Source organism: Oryctolagus cuniculus, chromosome 17, assembly GCF_964237555.1.
Source record: "Oryctolagus cuniculus chromosome 17, mOryCun1.1, whole genome shotgun sequence".
In the NCBI taxonomy this organism is placed as follows: domain Eukaryota; kingdom Metazoa; phylum Chordata; class Mammalia; order Lagomorpha; family Leporidae; genus Oryctolagus; species Oryctolagus cuniculus.
This window is the reverse complement of record NC_091448.1, coordinates 19,321,573-19,335,338: the sequence shown is the minus strand read 5'-3', so window position 1 is coordinate 19,335,338 and position 13,766 is coordinate 19,321,573. Positions and strand designations below refer to the sequence as shown.

Below are 13,766 nucleotides of genomic sequence, written 5' to 3'. Positions count from 1 at the left end.
ACCCACCAAGCCACACGCTGGCCCCTGAATCTCACTTTTTTTTTTGACAGGCAAAGTTAGACAGTGAGAGAGAGAGACAGAGAGAAAAGGTCTTCCTTCCGTTGGTTCACCCCCCAAATGGCTGCTACAGCTGGCGCACTGCGCTGATCAGAAGGCAGGAGCCAGGTGCTTCTCCTGGTCTCCCATGGGATGCAGGGCCCAGGCACTTGGGCCATCCTCCACTGCACTCCCGGGTCACAGCAGAGAGCTGGCCTGGAAGAGGGGCAACTGGGACAGAATCCGGCACCCCAACTGGGACTAGAACTCGGGGTGCCAGCGCCGCAGATGAAGGATTAGCCGAGTGAGCCGCGGCGCCGGCCGAATCTCACTTTTCAACCTAAATATTTCCTCATCTACCTGGTCTGCTACCCTCCTGACAGCCTCTTAACTACACAAAGCAACAACAGATCCTGGGCACCAAAGGCAAAAGCAAGCACAACCAGTAACTCAAATGCTCCTTCGGATTTGCACGTGCGCCTAATGAGGACAGCAGGCATCTGTCAAACAAGGAATCCAGATGCTGCTGGAAGACACCAATCCACAAAGCACAGGTCCTGAGTCCCCAGCTTCACTTGACACTAAAGCTGCATCCCAGCCCCTCTGCTCCGACTCACCTTTCACCCTGGAGCCCCACTCTGGAGCAGACAGTGAGGACACGGCGATGTCCCTCCCGTGTCTGACTCAGCGGCATGGGTTGATTTTATTTCTACTTCCAGACCATCAGAGCCCAGTTGCTTCCGTGGCAAATGGTGGGTGGGACAGAGCTATTTGGCATCTGTGTTCAAACTGTCTGCCTGTCTGTGCCAACGGAAAAGATTCTAGACAAGAATAAGAGTGGCGTGAGGACAGACACCCTTACCCAGCCCAGCTGTCACCAGGGTCCTGGGCACTTAGGAAAGTGTCTTCCTAACTGGCCAGCCAGCTCACGCATGAGATCAGGAAAAAAATAGCGAGGAGGGGTGGCCTGAGGGACAGCTGCCCATCGTGTCCTCCAGGAAAGCCAGGCTCTCCTGTGCCACGTCAGAGCCTCTGCCAGCCTACCCGGTGCCTCGTTCACCTGCAAAGGAAGAACCACCTTCCACCTGGTCAGAGCCGGTGGGACCAGTGCCTGGGGCTTCAAAAGGGTGCAAATTAGCAACAGCCATATAAAAATTAGTTCTTCCCTTGTTGTAAAAAAGCTGTCATTGCCGGCGCTGTGGCATAGTGGGTAAGGCCACTGCCTGCAGTGCGACTTCCCATATGGGCGCCGGTTCAAGTCCTGGCTGCTCCTCTTCTGATCAGCTCTTTACCTATGGTCTGGGAAAGCAGCAGAAGATGGCCAAGTCCTGGGGGCCCTGTACCCGTGTGGGAGACCTGGAAGAAGCTCTTGGCTTTTAATCAAATTGGCCATTTGGGCAGTGAACCAGTGAATAGAAGACATCTCTTCCCCCCCCCCACCCTGCCTCTGCCTCTGCCTCTCTGTAACTCTGCCTTTCCAATAAATCTTTAAAAAAAATAAAATAAAAGCTGTCATTGAAGACATCGCCCTTTATTAATCTTCATCCATGCAAGGATTTATTGGCATCTCCTCTGTGCCAGATGCTGCCGGTCCCTTCTTTCCTGCACTGAGTATTGGGGGTGGGGGTGGAGGAGACTTGGCCTGCTCCCTCCATCCACCAATGGAAAGCAAGAAATTCACTGGGGGCCAGTGCTGTGGTGCAGCAGGTTAAAGCCCCTGCCTGCAGTGTCGGCATCCCATATGGATGCTGGTTCAAGTCCCAGCTGCTCCATTTCCTATCCAGCTCCCTGCTAATGGCCCGGGAAAGCAGTAGAAGATGGCCCAAGTACTTGGGCCCCTGCACCCACGTGGGAGACCTGAAAGAAGCTCCTGGTGCCTGGATTCGGATTGGCTCAGCTCTAGCAGTTGTGGCTATTTGGGGAGTGAATCAGCAGATGGAAGACCTTTCTCTCAGTCTCTACCTCTCTCTTTAACTCTTTCAAATAAAGTAAATCTTAAAAAAAAAAAATTCACGGATCCAATGTTGTGGCACAGCGGATTAAGTGGCCACGCAATATGCCAGCATCCCATGTGAGCACTGGTTCAAGTCCCAGCAGCTCCACTTCTGATCAAGCTCTCTGCTAATGTGCCTTGGAAGGCTGTGGAGATGGCTGAAGTGCTGAGGCCCCTGCATCCGTGTGGGTGACCCAGTGGAATTCCAGGCTCCTGGCTGTGTGTGCTGCCCCTGCCCCCAGGGCTGGACCATGTCCACGCACCCCAGACTGACTTCCAAGAGCCAGCACTGCACGGCTTTGCCTAAGCACCTGCTCTCTGCCACCCTAACCCAGCAGGGAGGCCTTGCCAGCAATGAGCCCAGGGCAGCCCGGCAGGGGCTGGTGCACAGAACTCAGCATCTTGGGCTCGGGGGTGGGATTTTGGAGGCACGTGTTCTACGGGGTTCCCGAGTTCTTTAGCAAGCCAAGCCCAGGTGCCCACAGTGCCAACCGGCTTCACGGCACAGCCTTGGTCACATGGCTGCCTGCCCTTTCCCTCTCCTATACCGGGACTTTGGGGTCACCTCCCAAAGAAACCATTTTCATCCAAATCCTTATCTTCAGTTGGCTTCTAAGAGACCCGAAACTAAGCCGAGGTTGTGCCAAACCCCCAGCAAAACCGGCAAGTCCACCTGGAGGACAGACTGGACCCTCCCCTGGGCCCCACATCGCCTCTTCTCACTGTACCCTAATCCATGCCCTTCATGACACCCTGGAGCCCCCGCACCTGCAGACACCGCCACCCGCCCCACCCGCCCCCAGGCCCCACTGCCAGCTCTGTGACTGCGTGCCCGTGCCCGTGGGGTCTGTAGCTCTGAAGAATCCTCCCCAAACCACAGCCAGGAAACACCACTCCCCACGCCCTGCCTCTGCACGAGGAACTCTGCAGACCACCACGGCCACCCCACCCGGGGCAGCTGGCAGGGCGCCAGGCACAGAGTGGGTGCCCACAAGAGGGAGGCCAGCAAATAACTCAGTCACCGGCAGTTCTCCCCTGCTCCAGGGTCCAGCACGCCTGATGCCTTCTCTCCTCCTCTCCGTGGCCCTGAGTTCCTATTCCAGCTAGAACACCCGTGTCTTTTATTAGCAAGCTACATCAACTGCTGTTCAGAAAGAGGCAGGGTACAAACAAATGAATCATTTTGCCCCTCCAATGAAGCTACTGGCCACAGATGCTGTGCTCCCAAATGGTTGGCCCAGGGGTTGTGCTGTGGCACAGGGGGCTAAGCCACCACCTACGACACCACCATCCCAAACAAGTGCAGGTTTGAGCCCCTGCTGCTGCTCCATTTCCAATCCAGCTCTCTGCCATGGCCTGGGACAGCAGCAGCAGATGGCCCAAGCACTTGGGTCCCTGCATCCACATGGGAGATTGGATGGAGCTCCTGGCTCCTGGCTTCAGCCTGGCCCAGACCTGGCCATTGTGGCCATTTGGGGAGTGAACCAGAAGATGGGGACCCAGTGCCCCAGCCCGCCAGCAAGTGCCCCTCCGGAGCCGATGGCGCCCACCTGGCCGTACCTTGCTCTCCTTGAAGCGATCCTCCTCCTGCGTGGCTGGGATGATTTTGAGGGTGATGGATCCCTGGGACTGGGCCTGCGAAAAGAGAGAACAGAGACCGTTTACCTTCTCGGTCTGACTCTCCACGTGTTCAAGGCTTACTACTGAGGTCTAAAAACCAACATTCAGGGGCCCGAGCGTGATACAGTGGGTTATGCCACTGCCTGTAACTCCAGCATCCCACATCTGAGCACAGGTTCAAATCCCAGCTGCTCCACTTCCAATCCAGCTTCCTGCTAATGGGCCAGCAGATGACGGCCCATATACTTAGGTCCCTGCCACCCACCTGGGACACCCAGATGGAGTTCCTGGCTCCTGGCTTTGGCCTGACCCACCTCAGGCCACTGCAGTCATTTGGGGAGTGAACCAGTGGATGTCTCTCCTTCCTTCACTCTATCCCTCCCTTTGTCTTCCTCTCTCTCACTCTGCCTGTCACATAGATAAATAAACCTTGAAAAATTTTAACAGAAAATGGAATTAGGGGCTGTCACTGTGGCACAGTGGGTTAAAGCCATGGTCTGCAGCACTGGCATTCCATATGGGCGCTGGTTCAAGTCCCGGATGCTCCATGTCTGATCCAGCTCTCTGCTAATGTCCTGGAAAAGCAGCAGAAGATGGCTCAAGTGCTTGGGCCCCTGCACCCTCGCAGGAGACCCAGAAGAAGCTCCTGGCTCCTGGCTTCATCTTGGCCCTGCCCTGGCCATTGCAGCCATTTGGGGAGTGAACCAGCAGATGGAAGATCTCCCTCTGTAACTCTACCTTTCAAATAAAGACAATAAATCTTTTTAAAAATTTAGAAAGAAACATGGAATTAAAAGTTTAACAAACAAACAGAAAGTGATGTTCCAAATACAGCCTCACTCCTAGAGCCCACCCTTGCAGAGGGCGCCCCGAATAAACCAGCAATGCAAACCCCAGAGAGCAAGCGTGTGCAGGCCCTGGGACAGAGCGACAGCAGAGTTTAAACACAGCCCCAGGACACGGCATGCGCGGGGCCTCCTGACCTCGGGCCCTAAAATCTCCTCCTGTGGCTTTTCTCCAGGGTCCCCTTCATGGTCCTCTTTCTCGCTGGATTTGGGGCCGCCCCCCAGCTAGCACTTTCCTCTGCGCATCCATCTTCCTGTGGCTCTTCCACCCCAGGCCACTCACATCTTTTGAGAAGGCCCCCTTCCCTCCACATGACAGGGACCCTGCCCCAGGGCCAGGGACCTCGTGAAGGCGGCCGTCAGACCAGGGGGTTCAGCCCCTCGGGGGCCTCCATCCCCGCATGGCTGCCCAGAAGGCCGGATCGCTGCTCAGGAGCGTAGGAGGTAGGGCCAGAGCCGGGGAAGGAGATGAAGGGCCGAGCTGTGGCTGGGGGCTCTGCCGCGGGGCCTGCAGGGTGGCCTCCTCCTTCTGGACTTTTCTGTCTCTGCCCCCGGACCACCAGAACTTAGCAGAAGCACCAGGCTGCTGGGGACAAAGCTGTGATGGGGGCTCTTCCCCACTGTGGCTTTGACTGGCAGCCCTCGTGCTGCACCCCCAGCCCAGGCCCCAGAGCACGGGAAGCGCCTCGTCTTTTTCAGGTGCCTGCACCCTCCTGAAAGCCACGAGTCCTTTCCCTACCTCACAGGGGAAAGAAACAAGCTCAGATGATTTGATGACTTGTCCGAGGCTGCGCAGTGAGAAAGGGGCAGAGCCAGGATTCAAACCCAGGCCCCAGCAGGGTCAGAAAGGGAGCCAGGGGCAGGGGCATGGGTGGCTGTGCTGAGAGAGGTGGTGGCCAGGAAGCTCTGTCCTGCTGCCCTCTCCCACCACCTTGAGTACTCTGTAAGGCTACTGGGCCTGCCGCCTCCGCATGGACACAGCCAGGCCAGGCCGGAAGCTGCCTGGCTCTGGGAGACCTGCTCGGGGGCTCTGGAGACGCCCACCCCATCCCCAGGAGCGCAGCACCCACCAGGATCTGGCTGATCTCGTCCGGCCTCTTGTGCAGGACGGCGATCCCGTTCACTTCCCGGAGCTCGTCTCCAACGTGCACCAAGCCTGGCAGACACAGGAAGCAGAAGCAGGCCTCAGCGCGGGCGCTCACAGCTTAGGGCACCACCAGCGTCTGTCTGAGGCTCCCACGGCCAGGCAGACACAGGGTTAAAAGATGGGTGGGGACTGGCACTGTGGAGCAGCGGGTTAAGCCACAGCCTGCAGCACTAGCATCCCATATGGGCACTGATTTGAATCCTGGCTGCTCCACTTCTGATCCAGCTCCCTGCTAATGCAACTGGGAAAGCAGTGGAGGATGGCTCATGTCCTTGGGCCCCTGCACCCATGCGGGAGACCCAGAAGAAGCTCCTGGCTCCTGGCTTCAGAGTGGCCTAGCCTTGGCCATTGTGGCCATCTGGGGAGTGAACCAGCAGGTGGAAGATCTCTCGGTCTCTGTCTCTCCCTCTAACTTTGCCTTTCAAATAAATAAATAAATCTGAAAAAAAAAAAAAAAAAACACAAAAACACAAAAACAGGTGGGTGTGAGGGGACGGCCTGAGCCCTGTGTGCTGGGTACCTCGCCCAATAGCGGAGTCTCACCCCCACCAGCAGGGACAGCCCTAGTTGACAAGCTGGAAGCTGAGACCCAGGCAGACAAAGCAGCTTGCCCAAGGTCACCAAGCTACAAAATGATGGAGCCTATATTCAAACCCATTTCTTTGAGATAGGAAGTCTATGTCTTTGCCCTGTAAACTCTGCTTTGTTTTTTTAAAGATTTATTTATTTATTTGAAAGTCAGAGTTACACAGAGCAAGAAGGAGAGACAGAAAGAGAGAGAGAAGTCCTCCATCCCCTGGTTCACTCCCCAATTGGCCTCACCGGCCAGAGCCCCACCAGTCTGAAGCCAGGAGCCAGGAGCTTCTTCCAGATCTCCTATGTGGGTGCAGGAGCCCAAGGACTTGGGCCATCCTCCACTGCTTTCCCAGGCCATAGCAGAGGGCTGGATTGGAAGTGGAGCAGCCGGGACTCAAACTGGTGCCTATATGGGATGCCGGTGCTGCAGGCAGTGGCTTTACCAGCTATGCCACAGCGCTGGCCCCACCTCTGCTCCTTTAACAACACAATTAACTCCTCACCTTGCTGGGTTTACAGGCACACTCAGGCCAGCCCTCTCAAATCTCCACTGAGAAATCTAAAGGTACCAGCAAGGGGTCAGTGCTGTGGCGCAGTAGGTAAGGCCACCACCTGCAATGCGCATCCCATGTGGGCACTGGTTCAAGTCCCAGCTGCTCCACTTCCAATCCAGCTCCCTGCTAACGTGCCTGGGAAAGCAATGGAGGAGGGCCCAAGTGCTTGGGCTCCTGATCCCACGTGGGAAACCTGGATGACGCTCCAGGCTCCTGGCTTTGGCCTGGCCCAGTCCTGGCCATTTTGGTCATTTGAGGAATGAACCAGTGGATGAAAAAAAGGAGAAAGGAAAGGGGGCTGGTGTTGTGGCAGGTTAAGATTCCGCCTGTGACACTGGCATCCCATATAGGTGCCAGTTCAAGTCCCAGCTGGTCCACTTCTAACCCAGCTCCCTGCTAACGCACCTGGGAAAGCAGCAGAAGACGGCCCAAGTGCTTGGGGCCCTGGCACCCACGTGGGAGACCCAGATGGCGTTTCAGGCTCCTGGCTTTGCCCTGGCCCAGCCCTAGCCATTGTGGCCATTTGGAGAGAAAACCAGTGGATGGAAGATTGCTCTGTGTTTATGTCTCTGACTCTCTGTAACTCTGGCTTTCAAATAAAATAAATCTTTAAAAAAAAAAAAAAAGGCACCAGTAAGGACACCACCAGGAGCTACAGAGGCCTGACAGCCCCAGCATTAACCCTGGCGGCTCCGCAGCCCCATTCCCGCCTGCTACTCCTGGGGCCCTGGGCGACAGCAGCTGCTGAGCACGGCCTGGGAAGGGTCACAGTCCAACTCCCAGGCCCCCCCGGCCTTCAGGGTCACAGCCTGCACTTGACCCAGGTGCCCGCCCAGGGGGCCCCTGCGCTCCTTAACATTCGGGAAGCACTGCTTGAGGACCCCCACGCCCAGGGCCCCCGACTGGGAGGGGATCAGCCTCCTGCATGGGCAGCTCTGCCTCCCGGCCTCGCAGCCCTTCCACTCCAGTGCCCCACAGCCTGTTTTCCACGCAGATGAATCTGGGACACACACAGCCTCCCTTTGGTACGAGGAGCATGAGAAAGCAAGTCGGGGTGGGGGGGACCATCCTCCCCTAGTTAGGAACCCCCTTACCAAACCCACACTCTATGCTTAATTTTCATTGTCCTCGAGCTAAGCCAATGTGCCCCAAAGCACTCCATGCCCCTGGGCTTTCCGTAACAATCCCCACTGAGCTCGGGCAGGAGACCAGAACTCCAGTCCCAGTCCCAGAAAGCAAAGCGCATCCCAGTGAGGTGCGAGGCTGGGCCACCACGGCGACGGCCCTGCCCCAGCCAGGCCGACAGCACCTGGCCCGCACTCACCGCTCCGGTCGGCTGCGCCCCCTCGCATGATCCTGGCCACCACAACAGCCCCCGAGTGCTCGTCCCGCCGGATGGTGGCACCCTGCATTAGACGCGGAACGGGCAGGCTCCTGAGAGGCAGCCCCAGAGTCACCCTGACTCTGCCACTGCCCCTCCCCCCTCCGCCTGCCACCCCAGAGGGCGGACCGGTGGGGACCCTCTAAAAAGCAACACCTCGGCTTAGCACAGTCCCACGGCACAGCCTAAAAAAGCACAACCGCCCTGCGACATTGAAGACCCTCAAGGTCACTGGGAGGGAAGGTGGGCGCTTTCTGAGAAGCCACAGCCAGCTCGCCCCGACAGACCCCGGCACCCTCACCACTTGCCAAGACATTCAATATCGAGGACAGGAGCCAGCTGACTCTCAACCCACCACTAACCAGTCACGGGGTCCCTGGGACCAGCCAGAGCCCCAGGAGCCCCGCAGAGACAACGTCTAGGAGGAGGAAGGCCCTGATGAGCCCTCCATGTCCGCCCCAGGCAGCAGGGAGGCCAAGAACTAAGCCAGGGCTTCGAACCCAGCTCCACCACTGACCAGCGGCCACGCGGCCCGAGCAAGGAAGCCCCTTGTCCGCTCTGAGCCTGTTCCCTCTATTAGGGGCAGCACTGGACTCACAAGGTCGCGACACGATAACATCAGGTTAACTTGAGCGCTCAACAAACGAGCCGTTTATGTCTGCTAGAACGGCCAACGTGTTAGCGCAGTTGTCCACTCCACTCGTGTCACCTCTCTGAAGCTCATCAGACAAAGGCTGCAGGCAGGACAGGCCACCTGCTGAGAGCCCCGGCTTGTCCCCAGCGTCTCTGGGCATCACTCACTCGTCTCTGAGCGCCAGCCCTCGCCCGCTTGCAGAACCCACGGCTGACTGCCCCCTTTGGCAGGTGGAACAGGGGCAGAGGAACCCGGCCTGTTTGCAAAGTCATCAGAGGTCGCTTAGTGAGAGCCGCGTGTAGAGAATGCCAGCTGTGGGACTGTCCAGGGCCAGGACGCCACCTCTCTCTCCATCTAATAAACAAGGCCGCCCCTGTGCGCAGGCAGTCCACGCTGACCCGGGGCTGCGGCGGACATCAGAGCGGGGGTCAGCAAACTTTCTCTGGGTGGGGCTCTGCAGCCACGTTCCCCGTCAGCACCGCTCTCCTCTGCTCTGAGAGCGTGAAGGCTGCTACAGACGACGCACAAGTGAGCAGGTGAGGCCGAGCATCAATCACACGTGATATCAACCCGCCATGGGCTGGATTCGGGACTCGGCCGAGGCAGCCGTGATTATCAGATGCTACCTCGTACAGCTGTGCAGGTTACCGACTGCACAAAGCGGCTTGGCCACAGTTGAGGGGTCCGTATCTAGCCAGGGAAAGAGAAAGGACCGAGGGGCCAGCACATGCTCTGAGGCCTTTAGGAGGCCGCCGTCCTGGTCCTCGGGGCGGGGACCACGTACCAGGGGCTCTTTGTTCTTCACCAGGCGCACGATCTTCACGGACTCCTCCTCAAACTCCTCGTCCATGCTCTCGGGCAGAGGCGGCAGGACAGGGTCGAAGTTCTTCTGGGCCACGGTGTCATGGACCATGAGCACGGCCTGCCAGGACAGCACAAGGAAGCAGGGCTGGCCCCACAGCTCAGGGGGCCGGGCAGGGGCCTGGGGGGCCCAGGCCTCTCACTAAGACACGGCCACCCCGGACGCCAGTGCCGAGGAGCCCCCGCTCAGCAGCTGCCTTCCTCAGCCTCAGTGCACTGGCACTCCCGCCCGCCCCCAGCCGGGGAGACACGAGCTACGTGGGGTGGGCGGGCAGGCGGGTGACTACCCTGAGGTGGGGGGTGGACAGCAGCTGCAGCAGCTCCCTCTCATCGCTGTGCACAGAGGCGGCCTGCAGCTCCTCCATCACCTGCAGGGAAAGGAGACAACGCCCGGGCAGCTGGGAGGAACTCACTAAGCCCCCCCGGGTACCACCCACGCTGTGTGCACCTGCTGACCACCTGGCTTTAGTGCGTCCTACAGAGGGCTTCGAAAAGTTCGTGGAAATGGGTCTTAGGAAAACATGCATGGGTTTCAACTCTTTTTGACCAAAGAACTTCTCTTTGCTAACCACTCTCCACAAACTTTGTGAAATACCCGCATCTCGCTTTGCCATTTCACAGGTACAAATCCTGAGGCCGGGGAGACGAAATGTCCTGCCCAAGGTCACGGAGCGGGCGAGTGGCACAGCCAGGATCCGAACCTGGGCTTTTCTGGCCAGACTTCCGCACCCTTACCACCGCGCTGCGCCACAGAGGAGGAAGCCGGGTCTCAGATAGGTTCGGGCGCCTCGTGGGAGGTCACAGAAGCCACAGCGAGGGCAGTGCCGAGCCTGGGAGCCTGGCTCTCAGGCACGCAGCACTGGAGAGGGACGCGGGGGTCTGCAGCACAGGCTGCTCTCCTCCCTCCCTCCCTGGGGTCAGTGCATCTGCTCAGGAGTTGATCTCAGTGAGCAGCCAGGACGGCTCCTCCGCACCATGCAGCAGGCAAGCACACCTTTGAAAAACTGAGCCGAGCAGGCACTTGGCCCAGCAGTAGAGATGCCCTTGCCCATACAGGAGGGCCTGGGCTCGAGTCCCAGCTGGGCTCCCGACTCCGGGAGGCAGTAGTGAAGGCTCCAATAATTGGGCTTCTGCTGCCCACGCGGGAGACCTGGACTGAGCTCTCGGCTCCTGGCTTCAGGCCGGCCCAGTCCTAGCTAGGGTGGGCATTTGGGGGGTGAATCAGCAGATGGGAGCTTGCTCTCTCCTTGTTTGTCTCTCAAACAAACAGAAATTTTAAAACACAGGCAGAATGGAAAGCCGGAGCCAGTAACGGGGACGCACTGTGAGTCCCCGCCCTTGAGGGCTGCAGGTGGGCACCCAGAAGGCAACGGGCGCGGGCGGCCGATCCTGGTCGCCAGCTCGCAGAACAGATGGGCGAGTGCTGACCCAATCCCGCACCCTCGCTCACAGCCCAGGAGGCAGACTTTGGCAAGAACACACAGGAGGTGGGTGTTACCCTGGCCCGGTCCATGGCTCCGGAGTTCATCTGTGCCTGCCAGAGGCCCAGGGGGGAGGAGGAGAAGGAGCTACTCTTCACCCATTCCCAGCACCCACAGGTTTAGCAAGGGCGACAGGGTGAGACGAGCCCCTGCGGGGTGGGGAGTGGGGCTGCCTCCCCAGGGCTTACGTCCTCAGCCAGGGCCACAGCGCTGTGCAGGACTGGCGTTGGGCTCTGCCTCTCATAGTAGCGAAGCTTCTCATGGATCTGCAAAGACAGGCGAAGCCTAGTTTAAGCCGGATACCACCCGCCCCACTGGCTGGCCGCGGGGACCCCGGGGGCAGCCCAAGAGGAAGCCTCTGCCGGGGCTGCGCAGACCTGCAGAGCCCGCCTGTCAGGGAGGCGGGAGGATGTGGAGCCCACCTTCATCAAGTACCCCAGGCTCTTCTCGCTGAACACATCCCGCAGGAAGCCCATCTCCTCCTGCTGGTTGGAGTCGGGTCTGAGCTGAGACGTCAGCAGTGCCAGGGTTTCGTGCAAACCTGGAGAGGGGAGGAGCAACAGGGGAAAACCAACTCAAGGACCCCTTCCGGGCCCTGCGGACCTCCTCCCCCAACGGCCCCTCAGGCATGGCGGCAGCAGGTGCCAGGGCATCCTGCAGCAGCCTGGACTGTTTCTAGCCCTGGAGTGCTGGGCAGGCGCAGGTCTTCCAGGCTGTGCCGGGGGCGAGGGGGGCACTCACCGGAGTCCTCCGATAGCACTGGCATGCCTGGGCCGGTCAGCTCCGCAGCTCTCCCAGCACGGAGGACGGGGTGGGGGAGGGGCTGGCGGCAACAGAGACGACACACCTGCCAGTCTGTCTGTGACCAATTCGGGGATACAGAGAATGGGAACAAGCTCACTTTTTCTCAGAAAGGAAGGAAAGAAAACATCTTTGCTGAGTGCCCCCCCCCCCCAAAGGCCAAGCATTGAGCTGCCTGATTGCACAGAAGGTTTTCATCAGCAGGAGGCCTGAGGAATGGATACTAACCATTCCCTCTTAAGAGTCAGAGGCTTGGAGGGGCTCCCTAAGTAACTCTGGAGTTAGTTAGGGAATCCATACTCCCCAGGAGTCTCCCAGGCTGGCGGTGGAGGCAGCCAGGGGCCCAGCCTGGCGGCAGGTGTACCCCTTGCCACTGTTACCCTGGGAGAGGCTGTGCCAGGCCCCGGACTGACACCTTCACCAACCACCTGGCTGGGCCTACAACCCCCCTCCCCCCAGCCCCAACCCAAAGGAGGCCTCCAGAAAAGAGCCTAGGGAGGAGGCGCGGGCCGTGAGAGTTGGGTTTCTACTATGCCACAGGAGGGACCCCAGGGCGCTCTGCAGCACGTGGACCCCAAAGTCCTCCTTCCACAGGGCGCAAGGAGAGTCATGATTCATTCATTCCGCAAACATGGAGCCAGCCCACTGCGCTGAGCAGCGGGGACGCGAAGATGCGTTAAGAATGGTGCCCGGCCCTCCCGCCTCAGAGCCCAGCTCCGCGGGACTCACCCTCCGGCTGCGTGCGGCTGCGAGCCCCCCGCTCCCCCGCGGCGGCCGAGCGCAGACTCCAGCTCGCTCTCAGAAGGGACCTGTGGGACCCAGGAGCGCGGCTGGGGGAGGGAGGCGACAGCCGGCGGCCCGGAGAGCGGTCTCGGAGGGTGCGGAGCAGGGACGCACCGGGCAGGGATGCGCGGGGGAAGGCGGTGGGGGACGGAGGGGCGGGGGCTCCGTGGGCCGCGAGGCTGCGGGGCCCGCGAGGGGCGGTCTCGGCGCGCGCCCCGCGCCCGCCCGGCCTCTCCCGCCAGCTCCCGCTGCCTTGTCTCTTCCCTGCGCCGCCTCCTACCTCGTCGCGCGGGGATCCAGGCTCCGTGACCGGGAGCGGCGCGGGCACCCCGAGCCTCAGCCGCCGCTGGCTCCGCCTTCCTGGGCCCCTCCCTGGCGCGGCCGCGCGGGGCGGGGGAGGCGGCGGCGGCGCAGGAGGAGGGGGAGGAGCGCAGGCGGCCCCGTGCCGGGCCCGGCGGCCCTGGGCCCGCAGGCGCTGCGCTAGCACCGCAGTCCCCTCCCTGTTCCCGCCTACCGAGCCTGGGCGCGGGGCCGGCCTCCCGCCCGCCCGCACCTCCCCAGCCCCGCGGGCCAAGGCCCGGACACCTGCTCCACGCACCGCTCGCTTTTGCCAGCACTTACTGAGCGCCCTCCAAGCGCCGGGCGCTGTGCCGGGGTCTGGAGTTCCAAGGCAAGCGAGGCAGAGATCCTGGCGTGGAGGGGCGGTCGGCCGCGAGGGCACCTCCCTGCAACAATGCAACGGGCTGGGAAGATTTATCGGTGCACCTGCCCCGGGGCGCGGATAGGCAGCGCGGAGAAGGCGGGCTCAGCTCTGCCCGCGTGTAGGGGGTGGGGCCGCGAGGAAAAGGCGACGAGTGTCCAAGGGCTTCTCCAGAGGGCCAGCTGTGAAATGACCGTGACCGTCCCCGACTTCTGTTGTGCTGTGTCTGTGCCCAGGCGCTCCTCAGAGCACACCCCGGAAGCCCCTGATACGGAGACCATCAGTATTTCAGCTCAGCAGGGGTGGAGGGAGAAAGGGGGCTGGGGGGAGGGGGTTTGGGGGCGAGGGCAGGTA

At 60.2% G+C, this 13,766-nt stretch overlaps 1 protein-coding gene across 5 annotated transcripts in view; it reads right to left on the bottom strand.

The window, feature by feature from the left end:
* The window catches only part of MPP3 (MAGUK p55 scaffold protein 3), a 29,097-nt gene extending 15,627 nt beyond the window's left edge, over positions 1-13,470 (bottom strand). For 2 of the 5 annotated variants that reach the window (XM_008271558.4, XM_051825710.2), the window contains exons 1-10: positions 12,993-13,130; positions 12,659-12,738; positions 11,870-11,987; positions 11,551-11,669; positions 11,317-11,394; positions 9,935-10,015; positions 9,571-9,708; positions 8,096-8,177; positions 5,565-5,650; positions 3,590-3,664 (exon numbers count right to left, since the gene is read on the bottom strand). In XM_008271558.4, coding sequence (XP_008269780.2) covers positions 3,590-3,664; positions 5,565-5,650; positions 8,096-8,177; positions 9,571-9,708; positions 9,935-10,015; positions 11,317-11,394; positions 11,551-11,669; positions 11,870-11,894 — 684 coding nt within the window. In that variant the 5' untranslated portion in view covers positions 11,895-11,987; positions 12,659-12,738; positions 12,993-13,130. Of the gene's footprint in view, positions 1-3,589; positions 3,665-5,564; positions 5,651-8,095; positions 8,178-9,570; positions 9,709-9,934; positions 10,016-11,316; positions 11,395-11,550; positions 11,670-11,869; positions 11,988-12,658; positions 12,739-12,992; positions 13,131-13,333 lie in introns of those variants that run through there. The other 3 variants (XM_051825711.2, XM_051825713.2, XM_051825712.2) reach the window with 3 other exon arrangements.
* Between the last annotated feature and the right edge of the window lie 296 nt (positions 13,471-13,766).